This window comes from Salvelinus sp. IW2-2015, unplaced genomic scaffold (genome assembly GCF_002910315.2).
Source record: "Salvelinus sp. IW2-2015 unplaced genomic scaffold, ASM291031v2 Un_scaffold16625, whole genome shotgun sequence".
Taxonomy (NCBI): Eukaryota; Metazoa; Chordata; class Actinopteri; order Salmoniformes; family Salmonidae; genus Salvelinus; species Salvelinus sp. IW2-2015.
Window position 1 is genome coordinate 470,728 of NW_019957678.1, and position 25,333 is coordinate 496,060.

The 25,333-nt window shown below is 46.5% G+C and overlaps 1 protein-coding gene across 8 annotated transcripts in view; it reads left to right on the forward strand.

Annotated features, from left to right (window-relative positions):
- Positions 1-25,333, forward strand: part of LOC112080975 (protein quaking-A) — a 155,268-nt gene that overhangs the window by 38,651 nt on the left and 91,284 nt on the right. For all 8 annotated transcript variants that reach the window (XR_011479584.1, XR_011479586.1, XR_011479588.1 and 5 more), the window contains exon 2: positions 8,865-9,007. Coding sequence is in view for 3 of the 8 variants with exons in the window: in XM_024146919.2 (XP_024002687.1) it covers positions 8,865-9,007 (143 nt within the window). In the remaining 5 variants the exon portion in view is untranslated. The remainder of the gene's footprint in view (positions 1-8,864; positions 9,008-25,333) is intronic.

Consider the following 25,333-nt stretch of genomic DNA (forward strand, 5'->3'; position numbering starts at 1 on the left):
TCAACATATTCCTGCTTCGCCTATTCCTCTTTGATTTAGAAGATACCGTTGCACAAACAACATGCTGATTTAGGCCTCCACCAGTACTGGTATCAGGCTGTATTAGCTAGCTACGTTTGCTCTGACTCAGTACTTTTATTAGCTAGCCAGCTAAATCATGATTAGCATTAGTGGCTAACACGATTTAGCTCAACTTGCTAAGAAAATACAAACTAAATTTCTGCAGATGTAAGAAACACTAACTAATATTGTAATTATAGAACGCTTGTGGATTAATATTAAGGTCAAAGTGGAAACAACATCGTCATCCACATTGTTGCATGTGCTGCATTGATTATGCAGACTGAACACAAGTGTCTCGTGGTCAAGCAATAACAAATGTGCTCCTTGAGTGACGGGCTAGGTCTGTATGGAGAGAGAGCAGAGAGGGATGACTCAAGAGTAAACTATAAAAACCGACGTTACACAAGGCGTATCACATTTAACAAACAAAACATTCAAATACCGTTAGAAGGTAACGTAAAAACCCGAACCGGTCCATGCATAAATACTGGTGTGTGTGTGTGTATAGTAAATTACGGTATTCCGCCCAGCGCTAACATTGACTGACCTTCATGTCTTAAAGTAATGATGTACTTTTGTTTCTCTTTGCTTATTTGAGCTGTTCTTGCCATAATATGGACTTGGTCTTTTACCAAATAGGGCTGTCTTTTGAAATCACCCCTACCTTGTCACAACACAACGGATTGACTTAAGAAGGAAATAAATTCCACAAATTAACCTTAACAAGGCGTACTGTTAATTGAAATGCATTCCAGGTGACTACCTCATGAAGCTGGTTGAGAGAATGCCAAGTGTGCAAAGCTGGCAAGGCAAAGTGTGGCTACTTTGAAGAATCTCAAATATAAAATATATTTTTGTTACTACATGATTCCATATACTGTATGTTATTTCATAGTTTTGATGTCTTCACTATTATTCTACAATGTAGAAAATAGTAAAATACAGAAACTCTTGAATGAGTAGGTGCCCAGACTTGACTGGTACTGTGTGTATTATATGTATACTGAATCCCTTCCTCAATCCAACAAATCGGGGAGACAATTGGACAGTTCAACTAAGGCCAGGCCAACGYTGAATTGTTCAACATTGAACTGCTGATTTCATTTGTCCTGACCTAAGTAGCTGTGTCCTCCTCCCAGGGAGGGACCTAGCCACTTAGCAGTCCCGCAACCCCCCCATTAATATATCGACAGATTAATAGATTTTTCACAAAGTCATGCTAATGGGGAGGAGTGATGTGATCTCAGCGGTCTGACCTGGGCCGGCACACTCTGTGACCCATGGAGGAAGGATGTTTATGTTGTAATGGAAGGTTGGGTTAGGTGTGTGTGTGTGTGTGTGTGTACCCAGCCCCACCCTGTGCATCCCCCATATGCTTCCCACTGTAGAGATTCTACCCAGCTGCATGCCAGATGTACCTAACCACATTTGATTGTGTAAGTGTGTGTGTTAAACCTCATCGATTTAAAACCTGTCAATCCCTTGTCGGGGTTAAAATTCAAACATAAAAAAATAGAAGTTGGTGCACTCGTCTGTGGTTTTTGGTGTTGGAGGTTAGTTATGCTGTAGAGGTGATTTCCCTCCCCTGTCATTCGGGGTCAGGTATTGACATGGATTATTCTCATGCGGAGGCTTAAATAGAAMCCCTGCCTTTTTGAGGCCCACCCCAGATAGGTTACCTTCCACCCCTCTCCTTCAGATGACCTCTGTTCCCTCAGCCTTCAGGGGATGAGACYGAGCACGGACCGGCTCTGAAGGATTTTACTGTCTGGTGTGAGTCATCCCATCTAATATTAAATACATCAAAAAACTAAGGACATGGAACACTACCATGCACACACCATCACTGATAAAAGGTCAGCTCATTGCAATAGTGGAGAAGTACAAATACCTTGGGCTAGTCATTGACAAGCTGTCCTGGGATCAGTGTACTGTTGCTATTTTTTAAGAAAGACCAACGGACTGTATTTTCTACGGAAACTGCACTTTTTAATGTTGATTTAACCATCATGGTTCTCTATTATAAATCATTCATTGAGAGCATTCTGTCCTACTGCTTGACCTGCTGGTTTGGGAATATCAAGGTTGCACAGAAAAATAGGTTGGACAAGATAGTCAGGACATCATGGAGCAGCAACAGCAAGAACTATCATCTCTCTACCTGGGCTGAGCCCTCCATCTCTCTACCTTGGGCAGAGCCCTCCATCTCTCTACGCTGGGCAGAGCCCTCCATCTCTCTACCTGGGCAAGCCCTCCATCTCTCTACCTGGGCAGAGCCCTCCATCTCTCTTACCTGGGCAGAGCCCTCCATCTCTCTACCTGGGCAGAGCCCTCCATCTCTCTACCTGGGCAGAGCCCATCTCTCTACCTGGGCAGAGCCCTCCATCTCCTACTGGGCAGAGCCTGCCATTCTCTACCTGGGCAGAGCCCTCCATCTCTCTACCTGGGCAAGCCTCCATCTCTCTACCTGGGCAGAGCCCTCCATCTCTCTACCTGGGCAGAGCCCTCCATCTCTCTACCTGGGCAGAGCCCTCCATCTCTCTACCTGGGCAGAGCCCTCCATCTCTCTACCTGGGCAGAGCCCTCCATCTCTCTACCTGGGCAGAGCCCTCCATCTCTCTACCTGGGCAGAGCCCTCCATCTCTCTCACTTGGGCAGAGCCTCCATCTCTCTACTGGGCAGAGCCCTCCATCTCTCTAACTGGGCAGAGCCTCCATCTCTCTACTCTGGGCAAGCCCTCCATCTCTCTACCTGGGCAGAGCCTCCATCTCTCTACCTGGGCAGAGCCCTCCATCTCTCTACCTGGGCAGAGCCCTCCATCTCTCTACTGGGCAGAGCCCTCCATCTCTCTCTACCATGGGCAGAGTCCATCCATCTCTCTCTACCTGGGCAGAAGTCTCATATCTCTACCTGGGAGAGTCCTCCATAATCTTCTACCTGGGCAGAAGTCTGCCATATCTCTACCTGGCAGAGTCCTCCATATCTCTTACCTGGGCAGAGCCCCATCCATCTCTCTACCTGGGCAGAGCCTCCATCTCTCTACCTGGGCAGAGCCCTCCATCTCTCTACCTGGGCAAGAGCCCTCCATCTCTCTACCTGGGCAGAGCCCTCCATCTCTCTACCTGGGCAGAGCCCTCCCCATCTCTCTACCTGGGCACCTAGGGCCAGAGCCCTCCATCTCTCTCCTGGCAAGCCTCTGCCCTATCCTGGCAGAGCCTCCATCTCTCTACCTGGGCAGAAGCCCTCCATCCTCTCTTACCTGGGCCAGACCCTCCATCTCTCTACCTGGCAGAGCCCTCCATCTCTCTACCTGGGCAGAGCCCTCCATCTCTCTCTCCTACCTGGCAGAGCCCTCCATCTCTCTACCTGGGCAGAGCCCTCCATCTCTCTACCTGGGCAGAGCCCTCCATCTCTCTCTACCTGGGCAGAGCCCTCATTCTCTCTACGGCAGAGCCCTCCATCTCTCTACCTGGGCAGAGCCCTCCATTCTCTCTACCTGGGCAGAGCCTCCATCTCTCTCGACGGCAGAGCCTCCAGAAGGCTAATAAAATAGTGGATTACTCTTCCATCCTCCACCCTGATTCCAGCTCCTCTCCCTCTGGACGCAAGGTACAGGGACGCCAAATAGGGCCATGTTTCTCTTTTATTCTGATGCAAATTTCTGCACCTCTTACAATATGTTTGCCCCTCCATTGCACTCTAGCGGCTTACACTATGAAACCTCAACGTACCTGCCTACTTTGTTTCCTTTGCTATTTATTGTACATTTTTAGAATGTTTGTTTTTTATGACTGCTGGCAAGATGAATTGCCTCTGCCGGACGTTAAAGTTTTCTGAATCAGCCTCAGCAGTGGTTGTGACGGTTCTCCCTCACTCCATTGGTCTGAAATGAACTCTCGCTCTGTTCTGCTAAACCGCCCAAAGGTGCTGTTTTTGCGATTTTACCTCCAACATTTTTACTTGGGGTCAATAGGAAGGGTGGTTGGGCCCAATGGAGAGTGTGTGTGTGGTGTGTGTCAGTCAGGGCCGGACATAGGAAGAGTGGTCATCGGCTTTCCAATGGTTGTCATTAGAGCCGACCGATATGGGATCTGAATTTTAGAAGGGAAATATTCACAAACTGATATCTTGGCCAATTTTTTTATTTTTATGGATAAACTTACTCCTAGTGAAAGGAGAATAACTTGTTACTCTAGTGAAAGGAGAACTGTACTAGAAAACCTGTACTCTAGTGAAGGAGAATAACTGTTACTTCTAGTGAAAGGAGGATAAACTGTTTACTCTTAGTGAAAAGGGAATGAAACTGTTACTCCCTAGTGAAAGGAATGATGTTCCCTATGAAAAGAATACTTGTTCTCTTAGTGAAAGGAGGAATAAACTGTTTACTCTAAGTGAAAGAGAGGATAAACTGTTACTTCTTAGGAAAGGAGAATAAACTGTACTCTAAGTGAAGGAGGATCTGTTATCTATGAAAGAGAATAACTGTTAATCCTAGTGAAAGGAGAATAAACTGTTTACTCTAGTGAAAAGAGGAGAATAAACTGTTACTCTAGTGAAAGGAGAATAAACTGTTACTCTAGTGAAAGGAAGAAACTGTTACCTAGTGAAAGGAGATAAACTGTTACTCTAGTGAAAGGAGAATAAACTGTTACTCTAGTGAAAGGAGGATAAACTGTTACTCTAGTGAAAGGAGAATAAACTGTTACTCTAGTGAAAAGGAGAATAAACTGTTACTCTAGTGGAAAGGAGGATAAACTGTTACTCTAGTGAAAGGAGGATAAACTGTTACTCTAGTGAAAGGGAGAATAAACTGTTACTCTAGTGAAAGGAGGATAAACTGTTACTCTAGTGAAAGGAGGATAAACTGTTACTCTAGTGAAAGGAGAATAAACTGTTACTCTAGTAAAGGAGGAATAAACTGTTACTCTAGTGAAAGGAGATAAACTGTTACTCTAGTGAAAGGAGATAAACTGTTACTCTAGTGAAAGGAGAATAAACTGTTACTCTAGTGAAAGGAGAGATAAACTGTTACTCTAGTGAAGGAGAATAAACTGTTACTCTAGTGAAAGGAGAATAAACTGTTACTCTAGTGAAAGGAGGATAAACTGTTACTCTAGTGAAAGGAGAATAAACTGTTACTCTAGTAAAAGGAGAATAAACTGTTACTCTAGTGAAAGGAGAATAAACTGTTACTCTAGTGAAAGGAGAATAAACTGTTACTTCTAGGAAAGGAGAATAAACTGTTACTCTAGTGAAGGAGAATAACTGTTACTCTTAGTGAAAGGAGAATAAACTGTTACTCTAGTGAAGAGGAAATAAACTGTTACTCTAGTGAAAGGAGGATAAACTGTTACTCTAGTGAAAGGAGAATAAACTGTTACTCTGTGAAAGGAGTATAAACTGTTACTCTAGTGAAAGGAGAGATAAACTGTTACTCTAGTGAGGAGGATAAACTGTTACTCTAGTGAAGGAGATAACTGTTACTCTAGTGAAAAGGAAGAATAAACTGTTCTCTAGTGAAAGGAGAATAAAACTGTTACTCTAGTGAAGAGAGGATAAAACTGTTCTTAATGTGAAAAGGAGATAACTGTTTACTCTAGTGAAGAGAGGATAAACTGTTACTCTAGTGAAGGGAATAACTGTACTCTAGTGAAGGAGGATAACGTGTTACTCTAGTGAAGAGAGGATAAACTGTTACTCTAGTGAAAGGAGAATAAACTGTTACTCTAGTGAAAGGAAGGATAAACTGTAACTCTAGTGAAAGGAGGAATTAAACTGTTACTCTGTGAAAGGAGAATAAACTGTTACTCTAGTGAAAGGAGAATAAACTGTTACTCTAGTGAAGGAGGATAAACTGTTACTCTAGTGAAAGGAGAGATAAACTGTTACTCTAGTGAAAGGAGGAATAAAACTGTTACTCTAGTGAAAGGAGGATAAACTGTTACTCTATGTGAAAGGAGGATAAATCTGTTACTCTAGTGAAAGGAGGATAAACTGTTACTCTAGTGAAAGGAGGATAAACTGTTTACTCTAGTGAAAGGAGGATAACTGTACTTAAGTGCAAGGAGGAATAACTGTTACTCTAGTGAAAGGAGAATCGTTACTCTAGTGAAGGAGGATAAACTGTTACTCTAGCTGAAAGGAGGATACAGGTACTCTGTGAAGTACTTCTCAGTGAAAGGAGAGGTAAACTGTTACTCTAAGTGAAGGAGGCATAAACTGTTACTCTAAGTGGAAAGGAGAATAAACGTGTTACTCTAGTGAAAGAGAATAAACCTGTACTCAGTGAAGGGAGGATTAAACTGCTTCTCTAGTGAAAGGAGAATAAAACTGTTTACTCTAGTGAAAAGGAGAATAAACTGTTACTCTAGTGAAAGGAGGAAAAACTGTTACTCTAGTGGAAGGAGGATAAACTTTCTCTATGAAAGGAGATAAACTGTACTCTCTTAGTGAAAAGGAAGGATAAACTGTTACTCTAGTGAAAGGAGGATAAACTGTTACTCTAGTGAAAGGAGGATAAACTGTTTTGATTCCAGAAAACATGTGCCTAGGCTCTGAAGACAGCTGCCTCATGCTAGCCAGCTGGAAAACGACAGGACACATTTTCAATGAATTGGTTTTTAGCTGTGTTTTCATCCATTTGTAAGGGCTTTAGCCACTGAATTCTGCTAGTTGTCACTTGAAAGTAAAAACATCAATCACAAAATTTGCTGCTGGCACAGCTCTGCCTCTCGCCCCAAGCGTTGCCCCAGTGAACTGTCTTTGTGTCCCTATCTCATTCAAGTTGACACTTAATGGTTACCGTAAACGTTTAGCGTAGGGACATTCCAAGGATCCTGGATTAGCACTGATTCTCAGTGGTGTCAAGTACGCTCACCCAGCTAGCACAGTGGTTCTGGGCCCATTCCGGCTGAGAGTTGGGGCACTCGGGCTGATTAGGCCGTATTACTTATGGCTAGAATGCGGGGATTGAGCTCGTGCCGATTCCGTGAGAGTTATCTCTTGGGCTGCTTTATGTAATTAACATTTCATTATTTATTTTTCCATATGTTATCATTGTTTCCATGATCCAAAAATACAATTAACATTTACATAATTCTTTAAGAGTCCTGTTTTTAAGTAGTATTTTTATACTTTGTGCAAGGCAATTGATAAGCATTAACTTTGGATGGAGCCTCCCGAGTGGGAAAGCGGTCTAAGACACTGAATCGCAGTGCAAACTGCATTGCTACAGATGCTTGTTCGATACTCGTACCGACCGCGACCGGGAGACCCATGAGGCGCCGCACCATTAGTCCAGTGTCGTCCGAGTTAGGGGAGGGTTTGGCTGGCCCGGGATTCCCRTGTCCCATTGCGCTGTAGCGACTCCTGTGGCGGGCGTGAATGCAGTCACCAGGTGTGCGGTGTTTCCTTTGGTGGATGAGTATAATTTCTATGCCTAAAATGTATAATTGTAATATTTCAAATGACTAAATCATTTTGTATACATTTATTTAAATTTGCACCGGTCCCCTTCTGGGAGGATTCTGGTAAGATTCCGGCAAAGTTGGCTGAATTCCGGTAGTCGTTAACGACCCGATGTATGAATACCCTTCACAGAGAGCAAATARAACACACCAGATTTCGCTGGCTTCACTAAAGGGCGGTAACGTTAAAGTTACTACAGAATTGTATGTTCTTAGCATGATGCTTGCTTTAAATTTAGGCATAGCGTCCATTGTTTGTCACGACACTTGACACCCTACCATGGCAGGGTACCTTAGTGGTTAGAGCYTTGGACTAGTAACCGAAAGGTTGCAAGTTCGAATCCCTGAGCTGACAAGGTACACATTTGTCGTTCATCCCCTGAACAAGGCAGTTAACCCACTGTTCCTAGGCCATCATTGAAAATAAGAATTTCTTCGTAACTGACTTTCCTAGTTAAATAAAGATAAAATAAACACGTGACACTTCACGTAAACAGTATGTGGCCAGTCTGCATTTTTGCCACTATTGAGCTGGCAAGCTTCTATCTACTCGGCGCTCACCGTAGAAGTAGTAACGATTAGTAGTAGTTCTCTCCTCCGACTGGTGCAGTTGCGTTGGGAGACAGTGTCCAGTCTTGCTGTAGCGCCAAGGCAAGATAGACTTATAGCCATGTAAAGAGCGCCCTCTTCAGGACAAATAATTCTATTGGATCTTATATCTGTCCTTTTTGGTGGATTAAACGCCGGTACGAATGCATCTGTAAAAGGCTATCGGTCTATTTTTAAAATATATTTTGTTATATTTGAACGTCTTGTCTCAACATGCCCCTGGAGATCACCTTGACTACATGGCCTCGTCTGTTTTATCTGACAGGCTGATCTGAGCTGAAGGCATATCTCCCCCTGAACGATTAGCTCGCTCCCTCTGTCCTATGCGCCCTCTGTCTGCTGCTTCCCCCAACACACTATTTAACTAGACCAGCCACCATTGACCACCTCAACGCACGGCTGTGGCCAGAATGAATCAGTTGGACGGGCATTTTTATTATATAAAAAAAAAAAAAATCCCACATGACCTGTTTGCACACTTAAAAATTCTGTTAATGGGTGTTATGATAAAGACAATAGGCAGTTCATGAGTTTCAAGTTTGGGGAAGCTTACAGTTGATCCTACCATTTCTACCCATCTGTGTGCCATGTCACTCCGATTCGTACCCATTTGCTTAGTTTTGTGTCCAGTGCCGTTTTCCATAGCCTTTCAAGTGTGTTTTTTTTTTGTGGGTAATTCTGCATCCACTCCTCTAACCGTGTGTTGTCTGTGCTTGTGTGTTTCAGAGATCAACAGAGTGAGGAAAGACATGTACAACGACACAGCCAACGGACCTGTAGACAAACACCCTCTGGAATTACCAGAGGCCCTGGGGCCAATCATTCATCTGCAGGAGAAGCTCTTTGTGCCTCTAAAAGAGTACCCTGACGTAAGCCATGTCTCACACACACACACACACACACACACACACACACACACACTACATATCTGCGTAGATGTTTATACACACACACATCACACGCACACAGGCTCCTTGTTACATTCAGATTTAACCCTGTCAGGTGTCTCTACCACCAAGTTCACCTTGTCCTTGCCTGTGATGACAAGGCGTCAGCGCTTTGATGGCCCTGCTCAAACAAATAGCCCATAATGTACCTAGTCAATCAGGAGCTATAGAGAGCTATCCTTGAACTCCTTTTCTCTGGTGGCTCACCCTCTCTCTCTTCCCCTCTCTGTATCCCACATGCAGAGGGGGGAGGACAGGAGGGGGGGGGGGTAATGGTATTTTATAGCCTTACATTGTCACTGAAGGCCAAAGGAGTCCTCCCGCCCTCTCCCTCGGTCCCTATTTTCTCCCTACTATCCATTGTTATCACACAGAATAACATTGAAACCTACTGCAACGTCACAGCATTGAAACCACTGCACAGCATTGAAACCTGCTTCACTGCACAGCATTGAAACTGCTTCACTGCACAGCATTGAAACCTGCTTCACTGCACAGCATTGAAAACCTGCTTCACTGCACAGCCATTTGAAACCTGCTTCACTGCACAGCATTGAAACCTGCTTCACTGCCACTGCATTGAAACCTGCTTCACTGCACTGCCACATCATTGAAACCTGCTTCGCTGCACAGCATTGAAACCTGCTTCGCTGCACTGCACAGCATTTGAAACCCTTCGCTGCACATCATTGAAACCTGCTTCGCTGCCACTGCACAGCATTGAAACCCTCTTCGTGCCACATCATTGAAACCTGCGCACTGCACAGCATTGAAACCTGCTTCGCTGCACTGGCACAGCATTGAAACCTGCTTCGCTGCACAGCATTGAAACCTGCTCGCTGCACAGCATTGGAAACCTTGCTTCGCTGCACCTGCACAGCATTGAAACCTGCTCTCGCTGCACAGCATTGAAACCTGCTTTGCTGCACAGAAATCAAATCAAACTTTGTCACGTGCTGAATACAACAAGTGTAGTAGACCTTACCGTAAAATGCATTGAAACCTGTTTTACTACACAGAATAGCATTGAATTGAATGCTACAAATTTGCTCCACCAGTGGTGGTATCATTGAAGGTGAATTCTACTCTGTGGCCACCCGGCTAAATGAGTTGCCTCCACAAGGAAAACAGGACGCTACCAGCTGTTTACGATTTAGTTACCCCAAATGGGCGGAGGAGCAGGTGGAGAGGGAAGGGAGAGGGGGTTAGGAGAGGGACGGTGTTGAAAACAACCTTTCCAAAAATACACGGGGAGGTAGAAAATAGAAGACTCACAACTCGACTCTCTGAATGGCCCGTGAAAGCATCCAGAGTTGAGACTGGACTAGACTGGACGGAGAGGGTTGTAGCTGTATAGAATAAGTACACGGACACAGAGGCCTGGGTAGGAGCACAGACGGACGCTGTCAATTCTATCTGTAGAGGTCAGGGGGGGTTATAGGATGGAGTGTTTGCTTTGGGGGTTGGGGCCATGGTATTGATGAAGGAGAATGTGTGTGTACACAGTGTGAGGAGTTTGGGGAGTTTTGCCGGGTGGGTGGGAAGGGCACCAGTTCCCACCAGCCCAGTCCAACTCAACCTCAGCCATGATCCCCAAGCCAGAAGACTGCTGAACAATTAATCAAATGGCCACCGGACTATTTACATTGACCCCCTCCATTTGTTTTGTACACTGCTGCTACTCGCTGTTTATTATCTATGCATAGTCACTTCACCCCTACCTACATGTACAAATTACCTCTAACTTGTACCCCCGCACACTGACTCGGTACCGGTACCCCCTGTATATAGCCTTGTCATTATGTTACTGTGTTACTTTTTGTTATTTTTACTTTAGTTTATTTGGTAAATATTTTCTTAACCAACAGTGCAGATCAAGAYGAGTTAAGGGCTTGTAAGTAAGCGCATGTGACAAATTAAGTTTAATTTGATCCTGAGTTAAATTCACCAGATATATATCCACATGTATATCTGGTGAGGGAGGGGAGGGGCATCCCCTAAGCTAGTTGACGTGGGGAGGCTGAATGACAGCTTTCCCGTTGGCACCGGAGAGCCGTCTGGAATGGTGGGACGTGCTTTAAAAACACGGCCAGACATCCTCAGCTGACCTCTAAAGTCCAATGTTTTCCCTCTCTTTCCCCCTCTTTCTCTTTCTTTCTCGTGCTCTCTCTTCCACTCTTTCTCTCTCTCTCATATGCAACAGCGGTCAGGTCATTAAGGCAGTAACGTAATAGAAATGTTAAAAAAGAAGGTTAAATCGTTGAGGCTGTTTATAGAAAACCTGATTGAAACCAGAGGAAGACTAGACCAACATGAGATTTGTCTCTGCTGTAATGGAGTTGCTGCGTTAGGTTAGAGTCACTCTCTTATTAGGCAGCCTTGTATGTCTGGAAAACTATGCCAATGGTAGTCAACGGAGGAGCACAGCGTGAGTCACTCTGACCTCAAACGGCAGCATAAATATTGTGTAAGCCTAATGAGTATAGCTGTCATGGCAACCCCTTAGCTTTCCTGTTGTGAGATATTCATTGTTTTGCTAATGTTTCATAGAGATTTCATAGCTGCATATGTTAGCATTTTTATTTAGTTAACCTAGCATTAGCCTAGCTGTTAGCTTAGAGAGAAGTGGGATGAAGCTGGGTTGTGTTCTGTGATGCAAGGGCCTAGCAAAAGGGGTCTAATGTTCTCTTTTAGGCCAGATGAGCTCTCCCTTCTCTGACTAAATATTTTCTTGTACCCGAGAAAGCGAGATAAAATAATCKGTTTCTCATTGAGAAATCCCAGCTGTTTCCGTGCCGTTCCGAGGARACTGTAAAGATAATTATTAGCAGAGGGAATTTTCTCCTCCCGTTCACCTTTCCGGGTGATTTCTCACATTCTACCCCGTGTCGGACTCYAGGCCGGATACGTACTCTGCATCTACGTCTCAAATTACACTCTTTTTCCTTTTATAGTAGTGCACTGTATKGGGAATAGGATGCCATTTGGGATGCACYGTCTAGCCTAGCGTTTCTAGACTGCTCCAAACTCCCAAGATGAGGGTTCTGCTTTCCATGTCAACCTATTGAGTTTTTGGCACCGGACACAGCTGCTGCCACTGAAGATGTCTTTATGAGGCCCCTACCCCCTCCCCTTCTCACGTTCCCCATTTTCACATCTCCCCCAGTTCCCACACCTGTCCGCTTTTGTCCAAGGAGTGGCAGACTCCTTCTCACCATTTTCCTTCCACTCTTTCATATTCCTCCTCTCTTTCTCAGTTTCCTCCTCCCAGTACTAAGTAATTAGATTGTCTTGGTCCTCTGCTGCAGTGCAGCATGTCAATTACACCAAAATAACTTGTCCTGCCAAGACGCCCGTGTTCTAATTCTCTTACCGTAGGACATGCATTGCTTGAGTGAGGAGAGGCTACGGCGTACGTGACATGCTATCATGTGTGTGTGATTGTCGTGTTATCGTGAACTGTTGCATGTGTTCCGGTGTTGCATTCGTGTGTGTGGTTTGCTGATGTGGGTGTGTCGTGATGTGACATGCTGTGGTTGTGGCGAAGGTAGTCGTTGAGATGATAACGGTGTGGAAACTTCCAGAAGTTGCGGCATCAATAGATACACTCACGGGAAGGCAGAGGCGACGCAGTGAGGACAAGGGGTGGTCGACGTTCCATCTGAGACTACACTCACTCTGTAGTACAGCCGCGCTGGAAACGCTCTCACGTCTGAAGACACCCTCGGCTCCTGGAGACGTTCACTTCTGGAACACTGACGCCTGAAACGCTATCATCATGAGACACCTCGCCCTGGAAATCGCTTCATCTGGACACACACATCGCGCCTGGATGACGCTTCACTCTTGGACACCCTCGCCCTGGAGACGACTTCAATCTGGAGAATGCCCTGCCTGCCTGCCGTGTGAGATGCTCGCTCCGCTCGTCGGAAGGAGATGCTTCCATACTGGACACCTCGGCCCTGCTAAACGTCCTTTCACTCTGACACACCTTCGCCCTGGCAGTACGCCTTCACATTGGGACACTCGCCCCTGAAACGCTTTCATCTCTGGACACACCTCGTCCCTGGAAACCATCTCAATCTGGACACACCTCGCCCACATGAGACGCTTCAATCTTGGATGACCAACTCGCCCTGCGTGACTGCTCGACTCATGCGAACAGCTCTGCCTTGGGAAACGCCTTTTCAATCTGGTACACACCTCTGCCTGGAACGCATTCCATCTGGATGAACCGTCTGCCTGGACAACGCATTCACTCCTGCGCGACACCTCGCCCCCTGAGAATGCCATTCACCTCGAGAGACACCTCTCCTGGGTAGCTTGCTTCACCTCTGCTCGCAGACCACCCGCCTTGAAGCTTCACTCTTGGAGGTAGACACCTCCGCCCTGGAGGCGCTTCACTCAGCCGACACACCTCGCCCTCTTGCCGAGACGTCTCCAGATTGAAGCGCTCTCCAGCGGCGAGTGTCTCAGCATTTTGAGCACCCCGCCTTGGAACGCGTTGCACTCTGGACCTCACCTACGCCTGGCAACGTCTCATCTGGCCAGGCGAAACCTCGCCTTTTGGACCGCTTCAATTAGGAGCACACCTCGCCCTGGATAGACGCTTCACTCTGGACACACTTCCCTCTGGCGCTTCACTCTGGAGCACTCGCCCGTTGGAACGTTTCGACTTGGACCAACCTCTGCCATATGGAACACTTCATTCTGGAGACACACTCGCCTGGCGAGACGCTTTCACTCTGGACACACTCGCCTGAAACGCTTTCACTTCTGAAGACAACCTCTGCCCGTGGCACGCTTTCACTCTGAGGCCACTCGCCCCTGAAACGCTTCACCTCTGGAGACCTTGCCCTGGAAACCGCACTTCACTGGTGGGAGACACCTCCGCCCTGTGGAAACGCTTCACTCTTGGGGGGCACACCTCCGCCCGCTGGGAAACCACTTCGATCTGGAGACACTCGCCCTGGATGACGCGTTCACTCTGGACACCGTCGCGCCTGAAAACGCCCTTCCTCTGAAGGACACGCTCTGCCGCTGACGCTTCACTCTGGAGACACTACGCCCTGGCAACCGCACTTCACCTCCTGGCGACGCCTCGTTCCTGGAGACGCCCTCGTCTGGAGATGGCTCGCCCTGGAGCCTGCTTCAATCTGGACACACTCTGCTACTGGAGTTGCTTCAATCTTGGACACACCTCGCCCTGCAGACGCCTTCACTGCTGGACACACCTCGCCCTGGAAACCTTCACGTCTGGACACTACTTCGCGCCCCTGCGACAACGCTCTTCAATCTGGCAGACACCTCGCCCTGAGACGCTTCACTCTGACTTACACCTGCGCTGCGAAACGCTTCACTCTGGACTACACCTAGACTCCTTGGGAAACGCCTCTCAATTGGGACCTACCGTCCGCCCTGGAACCGCTTCACTATGGAACACCGTCGTCCCCTGTGAGACGCTTTCACACTGGAGCACCTGCCTTGAAACGACTTCATTGGGATAACCCTCGCCTTGAAACGCTCTCATCTGGACACACCCTCGCCCTGGTCGCAGACGCTTCAGTCTGGAGACACCGTCGCCCTGGGACGCATTCAATTCTGGACACACCATCGCCTGAAACGCTTACTCTGGAGAACCTCGCGCCTGGAAACAGCTTTTCAATCTGGAGCACCTCGCCTGGAAACGCTTCACTCTGGACACACTCGCCTCCTGAAACGCTTACTCTGATAGACACCTCCTGCGCCTTGGAAAGCCTTCACTCTGGCAGAACCTCGCCCTGAAGCTTCAATTGGACCACCTTCGCCCTGGGACAACACTTCAGCATTGCGAGACACCTCTGCCTTTGGGAACGCTTCACTCTGTGAGACGCTCGTCCTGCGAGACGCTCTCGTCCTAGAGAGTGCCTCGCCCTGGACTGCTTCTCCTGTACCACACCCTCTGCCTGTGAGCTGCTCTCAATCTGCACACCTCGCACCGGCAGACGCCTTCAAATCTAGAACACACCTCGCCCTGGCAGACGCCTTCAATCTTGCGCCACACCTCGCCCTGGAGCACGCCCTTGCCGAATCTGGAAACACTACCTCGCCCTGCGAAACTCCTTACTCTGCGAGTTACTTCCTTCCTTGTTTACTAACACCATGTGATGCCCCCAACACCCCTGGACAGCCCAATAGGACAACCTGTTGGATGTAGGCGGTGGAGCAACTGGTCTGGAAAACAAGGCCAACTGGGAAGGGCTCTTTTTGAAGGAGATGTTTGTCTCCCCTATATGTCCTCTGGCTGCCATGATGTCCAGCACGGTGTGTGTGTGTGTGTTGCCTAAGTGTGCTTTGGATGTGTGTTCATTGATGCATAGAAGTGTCTTGATTGTTGGTATTAATGAGTTGAATGACTAATTCTTGATTCCATCCAGCATCAGTTGTTGTTGTGATTGAATGATTCAAAACAAGACTGTTGTCYTACACCTGCCACCACAATGTGATTCTAGGATGTCTGATGTTTATTATTGTCTTCAAATAAGCCTATCGGTCCCGTCTCCTACCCCACTAGAACGTGCTGTCTGGTGTGTCCATCCCTAACTTTACTGTTGTCTACCAGGGGTGCTGCTGTTGTCATGGTGTTGATGTTTACATTTTATTAGGTCTCTGCGGTGGCAGCAACCGGAGCCGGTCGGCAAGGAAACAGCTGTTTGATCGGCGTGCTGAGCGAGTGTTCTCTCCCAGTCTTAATTTGCAGGTTATTACTGTGGCTTTTGAAGCAAAATGTCTCCAATTGAGCGTCTCAAATGACTTCCCAGCGTCCCCCCCCACCCTTCAGAAGCGGGCTCTTGTTTATGCGTTTGGAAGCAGAAGACACCTACTATTTACACCCTATTGAGCCCCACAGTGGACTCGTCGTAATAACCTTAAAACCTAGTGGTCAAATACGCTCCACTTGAGAGTGGGACGCTTGCTTGAATGTCTTCGGGTCTGCATCTATGAAGGTCAAGTACAAAATGTAGGAAGTTAACAACCTGGTTTAGATTTAATTTAATGTTGACACAATAAGATGCAACAAACTACTACACGTATGACTGTACCTTACAGGGCAGTACATAGATACAGATGGAGAGAAACCTAACGCTCAATACAGTACCACCATACTACTCACCTGACATCAGGCCATGTAAATATAGACTCTGATGTGAGGGAAACCTAACGCGGTCATACTACGTCAACCACTCCTCTCAGCCTGACATACCAGGCCAGATACAATAGACTACAAGTGCAAGAGAGACACCTCAACACCTCATACAAGTACCAACCAATACTACTCACCTGTACTATACACGCCAGTACAATAGACTACAGAGTGAGAGAGAAACTAACGTCCTCATAGCAGTACGCGACTACTACCTACCTGAATAGCAGCCAGTACAATAGACTACAGTATGGGAGAGCACCTAACACTATACAGTTACACCAATCATACTCACTGACATACAAGCGCCAGTACAATAGAACTACGAGATGGAGACGAACCTAACGCTCTACGAGTCCGAACCCTACTACTCACTCACTGACATAGGCGGCCAGTTACAATAGACTACGATGGGCGAGACCTAACGCCTCGATACAGTACCAAGCCATACTACTGCACCTGACTATCAGGTCCAGTCAATAGACTAGTGAGATGGAGACACCAACGCCTGATTAACAGTTCACCAACCATACTACTCACGACATATCAGAGGTAGGGTGGCTCTGGACCCAGTGCGGCCTATGTGCTTGCAGTCTTCTGCGTTTTGCAGGCTGCTCCCGCCATGCTATCAGTCACAGGTTCAACTTGAGAGTGAGCATCGCGTTAGATAACACCCCCCCCCTTCAATTGTTCAGAATAATGACTTAAACGGCTGAGCAGCTGTTTGGCAGGAATGTGTGTGTGTGTATAAGCTTTTGTTACAGCCCATACCTGATTACAAATCGTAGCCTATCGCTGTTATTCGSTATGTTGATTATTTCAGTCAGGTGTTAGAGCTGGGCTTGGACAAAACCCTTCACACACTCCTGCCCTTCAGGACTTTCTGCAATGACTGAAACAGACCAGAGCAGGAGAATAGTGTTCCAGGTTGAAACGGCTGACCTAGTTGAGAGGTGACAAGACTCAGGCACACCCATTTGGTTCTGGAATAGAAAAGGTGCAAATCTGTTTTTTTTGGGGGGGGGGCATCAATAACATGACAGTAGTTCTACCTCAAAGATGGTTCCGACAGACATGGCAGCTCTGCTTCTATATCCTAAGCAACTTTGCAGTATTTCGTTTTTGTGTGTGTGTTATTTCGGACATTATTAGCCCAACATTTTTTGGGGGTGTTATTACATACAGCCAGAAATAACTTTTGGATATCAGAGCGGCGGTAACTCACCAGCATTATGATGACCAGCAATACGACTTTCCTGAATTGGATCCTTTGTTCTTACCCCCCCGGGGCAACTGAACATATTCCAGAGGCTGCTCCAAGATGCCACCGGCGGAGAAGAGGCCTTCGGAGCGGACTTCTATGGCGTGCACACCATCCACCGCTTTCGAGTATATTACTCGCTAATGTTCAGTCTCAGGACAATAAAGTAGACAAGCTCAGGGAGAGAATCTCCTTCCAGAGAGACATCAGGGACTGTAACATACTCTGTCTCACGCAATCATGGCTCTCTRGAGATATACTGTCCCCGTTCCATACGGCCAGCTGGGTTCTCAGTACATCGCAGAGACAGGAATAAAGYACTTTCTGGGAAGAAGGGCGGTGGTCTATTTTTCATAAGGGAAAGGGGGATTCCTAGTCAGTTGTCCAACTGAGGGGTGCGGGGGGCTGCCTTAATCAACATCCACGGCGACCAGGGAACAGTGGGTTAACTGCCTTGCTCAGGGGCTGAAAGACAGAGTTTTATCTTGTCAGCTTTGGGATTCAATCCAGCAACCTTCCGGTTACTGGCCCAATGCTCTTAACCACTAAGCTACCTGCCGCCCATTAACTACTCATGGTGTGATTGTGATAACATGGTGAAACTCAAGTCATTTTGTTCACCCGACCTAGATTACCTCACAATCAAATGCCGACCGTATTACCTCCCAGGAGAATTGTCTTTTGGTTAATGTCACAGCCGTGTATATTCCCCCTTAAGGCGATATTACGGTGGCCCTTAAGGAACTACACTTGACTTTATGAAAACTGGAAACCACATATCCTGAGGCCACATTTATTGCAGCTGGGGATTTTAACAAAGCAAATTTGAGGAAAACGCTACCGAAGTTAACGCTACCGTACTACATTGACTGTAGTACTCGCTCTGGTAAAACACTTGATCACCGCTATGCTTACACGGCTCTCCCCCACCCTCCCTTCGGCAAATCAGTGGCATTGACTAAAATACAGTAGAATAGAATACAGTATATACATATGAGATTTTGTTAGATACTACTGCTCTGTTGGTGCTAGGCACACTAGCCTTTCGCTACACCCGCAATAACATCTGCTAAATTTAAAACTTAAAATTTTAAACTTGCCCAAGACAGTTAACAGAATTGTCAATTTTAAAGAACTTTAGCCAATTTATGAATTACTCAATTTAGCTAACATTAGATAGATTCTTAATTTTGCCTTGATTCGGCAGTCTCGTCCAGATCGGCACGACTCTGGTGAGTGATGTGAAGCATTTTATAGGCATTTGTAGTTCTGCTATAATAGCCACATTAGCAGCTAATTACATTTCATTTTGGGGGGGTAAATACAGGCAAAAATATTGATAAATGTTACCCTTGTCCGACAGAGATGTACACTTATCAAAATGTCACGCCAGGTTAAGCTTACACGAAACACAGCCCCCTAAAATTCACAATGGATAAAGTGGTGGAAAACCGATTGGAACCATTTCCGTGTTTTGACTGCTCGGTTTTATGGATAGTATGACTCCTACTGTGGTAGACCATTTGCTCTGATTATTTTGGGGATGTCGCTTTCGCTTTAGTCAGTTTTTGTAGATGTTTCTTATGATTTATGCCCCATACGGTGTTGTTGAACATGTTTGTACTGCGGCCACCAAATGTCAGATTCAGCATCATTTAAAAAAAAAAAAAAGAAACACTGTTAAATAGCGTTGACGATCGTTTGTGTCTGTTTTGATTTTCCATAGATCGTCTATTTGTGGAGATGACACATTCTCACAACCCCTCCTGCCCCGGCCCCCCCGAGCCCCCTCCTTGTAACAACAGTTTACACTAAACACGTCTTGAAATCTAGTCTGAGATGGCTTTTTACAAATCAAACGTGTCGCAATTCATTTACATCAATGGAAACCCCACCGTTCAGCATAAATCAACTGGGGGCTGCAGGGAAAAGCTCTGAGGGAAATAATGCAGAATAGAGTGCCAGTGTCCTATCCAGTTAAAATGGGGATTTGTCTGGGCGTGTCCATGTCCGTCAGTCCATGTGTCGGGAGGGTGTGTTTGCACGGAGGTGATTTACCTCTGTGAGCGCTGCTGCTAGGGACATTTAATTAGAGGCCACGGAGGACACTCGTTTGGCAGGTGGACAAGAAGCCTGCCGCAACACACCTCAGTGGTCTGAGTGTGTGTCTGAGAGAACGCTGCGACAAGTGGGTGTCCTTTATCCATGGTGACCAGGGCGAAGAGAATGAGGGGAAAAGGGGAGGGGGAGACAGAAGGAGAGGTGAGGTGAAAGTTGAGGTAAGTGACTTATGGCAGCCTTGGCCCATCCTTCCTCCATTGTTATGTTTCCATCTCATCCTCGGAAAGAGGAGATGAGAGGGAGGGGGGAGACGGTGATAACGGTGGCGTTCACAACACTGCACACCTCTCTGGTGTGCCACTCTCCCCATCACCCGTAATGAACAGTCAAGGTCATGCTGCAACTGTCACCGCTGCCTTTCTGCTCCATGGTCTTCACTACACCCTACACTACACACTCCACATTTCACTACACGCTAATCACAAACATCCACATTCACTACACCTACACTACACACTCCATTTCTCCTACACGCTACACACACACTCAATTTCAACTACACCTACACACACACCTCCACATTTCACTAACCCCTACACAACACACGCACATTTCATACACCTACACTACACCTCCACATTCACTCTACACACTCCATCACTTTACTACACCTACATACTACACACTTCCACATTTCACTAACACCAAATAACACTCCACATTTCACTACACTCACACAATACACTACCACACCTTTATCACTACACCCTACAACTACCACTCCCATTTCACTAACCACCAAAACACTCCACATTTCACTACCCTACACTACACACTCACATTTACTACACCTACACTACACACTCCACATTTCTACACATACACTCAACACTCACATTATACACACTACACTACACTCACATTTCACTACACCCAACCTACACACTCACACATTTCACTACACTAATACACAATCCACATTCAACTTACACCTTACCACACCCAGATTTCACTACCAACCTAACCACATTTACTACACCTCACTAATCCTAATACTTCCTACACATTTAATTCCCTTTCACATACATGACTTCATACACATCACTACATACTTCACTACACATTTCTAACCCTACATTACATACAACCACCTACACATTTAACTTCCAATTTACACTAACCCTACACTACACATTAACTACAATTTCACACACCCACACTACGATTTCAACTACATACTTCATTACACAGTTTAACTACCACATTACTCACTACCACATTTCACATTTCACATACATTACTGCATTACACTATTGCACATTTCACTACATACTTCACTACACATTTCACTACACATTACACTACACATTTCACTACACACTTCACGACCCACCTCACACTTCACAACACACTTCACTACACATTTCAGTACACATTTCACACCACATATTACACAGTTCACTACACATTTCACACTTCACATTACACAGTTCACTAGACATTTCACACTTCACTTTACTACATACTTCACTACACATTTCACTACATACTTCACACTTCATTTCACATTTCACACTACATATTTCACATTTCACACTACACATTTCACACCACACATTACACAGTTCACTACACATTTCACATTTCACTACATACTTCACTAGACATTTCACACTTCATTTCACATTTCACACCACACATTACACAGTTCACTACACATTTCACACTTCACTACATACTTCACTAGACATTTCACACTTCACTACACACTTTACTACACACTTTACTACACACTTTACTACACACGTTACTACACACTTTACTACACACTTTACTACACACGTTACTACACACTACACTACACACTTCACGACACACTTCACGACACACTTCACAACACAGTTTACTACACACTTCACACTTCACTACACATTTCACACTTCACTACATACTTCACACTTCACTACACATTTCACATTTCACTACCCATTTCACACTTCACTACACACTAAACAGTTCACTACAACCTACAGGGGCTAGCTAGTGTGGTGTTTGTCACACTCACCCCCTGTATTCCCCACGTCCCCACCCCCTGTATTCCCCACGTCCCCACCCCCTGTATTCCCCAAGCCAGTACAAATGTTGACTCCCTCTCGTATTTTCTGGACAGTTTTTGTCCCTCCATCTTTCTGTCTGTCAGATGCAGGGCTGAAGAGCACCAATCCAGCCTCACCTTTTTACTTGGAAGTTTACTTGAAGTGTGACCTTTTCAGTGCCCATCCGTGACTAGTGCTCGTCAAGGGTCAGTGGTAGAAGTGAGAAATGGGACCCAGGGGGGGGGAGTGAGCGAGTGGGTGGTAGGCTGTCTGGTGCGCTGGCCTCGGGCCGGGCCAGGCCCTCTACAGAGAAAGTAATTAAGTGAACCCCCGTGGGGGGGACATGTCATTATTCAACAGATTGGAACGGATCTCCAAGCCCCCAGAAGTCATTAGGCATGGCTACGCACCACACTAATGGAACTGGAGATGATATGGGCTGGTAGGGACAGATTGAATAGGTCATTTTATTAAATGGAGCTACAGTTGATAGACATTTCTCATGATGAGGATGGTGATGGAGATTGTAGAGGAGGATGTGTGTACTGTACGGAAAGATTCTGATCAATCACTGCCCAAAACACGATCCAAGTCTAGGTAGAGTGGGTTAGGTTTTGGTGATCAGAGAAGGCCTGATGAAAAGAGATCATGGGGAATTTACATCCTGATTCGCCCTCTTGTCCTCAGTATGTATGGTTCCTGTGGTGTAGACTAGAGAATATGTATGGTTCCTGTGGTGTAGACTAGAGAATATTAATATGGTTCCTGTGGTGTAGACTAGATAGAGAGAATGAATCATAAAAGAAGCAGGTTCTTCCTGAGGCAACAGAGACACAGTGATGGACCTATGGAGAGAGAGAGAGGGACTGGGACAACAGAGACAGTGATGGACCTATGAAGAGAGAGAGAGGGACTGGGACAACAGAGACAGTGATGGACCTATGGAGAGAGAGGGACTGGGACAACAGAGACAGTGATGGACCTATGGAGAGAGAGAGAGGGAATTCATGTTTACTGTTAATGTCTGTGTTTTGGTCATATTTACTGTTAATGTCTGTGTTTTGGTAATATTTACTGTTAATGTCTGTGTTTTGATCATGTTTACTGTTAATGGTCTGGTGTTTGGTTCATGTTTACTGTTAATGTCTGTGTTTTGATCATATTTACTGTTAATGTCTGTGTTCTGGTCATATTTACCGTTAATGTCTGTGTTTTGGATCATATTTACTGTTAATGTCTGTGTTTTGGTCATATTTACTGTTAATGTCTGTGTTTTGCGTCATATTTACTGTTAATGTCTGTGTTTTGATCATGTTTACTGTTATGTCTGTGTTTTGGGTCATATTTACTGTTAATGTCTGTGTTTTGGTCATATTTACTGTTAATGTCTGGTGTTTGGTCATGTTTACTGTTAATGTCTGTGTTTGGTCTTCGTTTAATTCGCTTTGTTTTGTTGCAGTTTATTTTTTCCCTTTCCCTTTTTCCCAAAACACTTGTTTCCCATGCCGATAAAGCTCCCCCACAGACAGACACAGAGAGAGACAGTCGGAGAGAGACAGGACAGACAGGAGAGTGAGATATTGGAGAAGGCGATGCCCCTGCCCATCACTAATTAACGTCCAAGTAATGCAGATGTCTGGGCCCTTCAGCCCTGTTCTCTTAACCTGGGCCCTGGGGCACATCTTACACCAGGCTGACAGAACCAGACTGATCTCGTTCTCTAAACCTGGGCACATCTTACACCAGGCCTGACACAACCAGGCCTGGAATCTCGTTCTCAACCTGGGCAACATCTTACACCAAACTGACAGAACCAGGCCTGATCTCGTTCTCTAACCTGGGCACATCTTACACCAGGCTGACACAACCAGGGGCTGATCTCGTTTCTCTAACCTGGGCACATCTTACACCAGCGCATCGACACAACCAGGCCTGATCTTGTTCTCTAACCTGGCCCTGGGCACATCTTACACCAGGCTGACACAACCAGGCCTGATCTCGGTCTCTAACCTGGGCACATCTTACACCAGGCTGACACACAACCAGGCCTGATCTCGTTCTCTAACCTTGGGCACATCTTACACCAGGCTGACACAACCTGGGCTGATCTCGTTCTATAACCTGGCACATCTTACACCAGCTGACACAACCAGGGCTGATCTTCTATTAACCTGGGCACATCTTACACCAGGCTGACAGAACCAGGGCTGATCTCATTCTCTAACCTGGGCACATTACACCAGGCTGACACAACAAGGGCTGATCTTGTTTCTCTAAACCTGGGCCCTGGGCACGTCTTACACCAGGCTGACACAACCAGGGCTGCATCTCGTCTCTAACCTGGGCCATCTTTACACCAGGCTGACACAACCCAGGCCTGATCTCGTTTCTCTAACCTGGGCACATTCTTACACCCAGGCTGACAGAACCAGGCCTGATCTCGTTCTCTAACCTGGGCACATCTTACACCAGGTGGACCACAACCAGGCTGATCTCTAAAAACAGTGAAGTACTATCCAATAAAACAACTCTTTAGTTTTCCATGGTAATTAACACAACCCTACGCTAGGGGGACTAAGGTGGGGATAGGGAGTAGGGGATAGGAGGTAGGATAGGAGGTAGGGAAGGAGGTAGGGACAGGAGGTAGGGATAGGATGTAGGGATAGGAGAGATAGAGGGTAGGACAGCGAGGTAGGGACAGGAGGTAGCGGACAGGAGGTAGGACTAGGAGGTAGGATAGGAGGTAGGGATAGGAGGTAGGGATAGGAGGTAGGGATAGGAGGTGGGATAGGAGTGGATAGAGTAGGGATAGGAGTAGGGACAGGAGTAGGATAGGAGTAGGATAGGAGGTAGGGACAGGAGGTAGGATAGGAGTAGGATAGGAGTAGGGATAGGAGGTAGGGATAGGAGGTAGGGATAGGAGGTAGGGATAGGAGGTGGGGATAGGAGTAGGGATAGGAGGTAGGGATAGGAGTAAGGGGACAGGAGTAGGATGGAGTAGGGATAGGACGGTAGGGATAGGAGGTAGGGATAGGAGGTAGGGGATAGGAGGTAGGATAGGAGGTGGGATAGGAGTAGGGATAGGAGGTAGGGATAGGAGGTAGGGATAGGAGGTAGGACAGAGGTAGGGATAGGATGTAGGATAGGAGTTAGGGACAGGAGGTAGGGACAGAGGTAGGGATAGGAGGTAGGATAGGAGTAGGACAGGAGTAGGGATAGGAGGTAGGGGACAGGAGGTAGGACAGGAGGTAGGGGACAGGAGGTAGGGACAGGAGGGTAGGGATAGGTAGGGTAGGGATAGGAGGGGGGGATAGGAGGGTAGGGATAGGAGGTAGGGATAGGAGTAGGGATGAGGGAAGGGGTAGGATAGGACGGTAGGGATAGGAGGTAGGGATAGGAGGTACGGGGCGATAGGAGTAGAGGATAGGAAGGTAGGGAATAGGAGGTTAGGACGAGGACGAGGTAGTAGGATAGGAGTAGGGATAGGAGTAGGGACAGGAGTAGGGATAGGAGGTAGGGACAGGAGGTAGGGATAGGATGTAGGATAGGAGTAGGGATAGGAGTAGACAGGGACTAGGAGTAGGGGATAGGCAGGTAGGTAGGGAGGATAGGAGGTAGGACAGAGTAGGAGGTAGGAATCTCTCTCT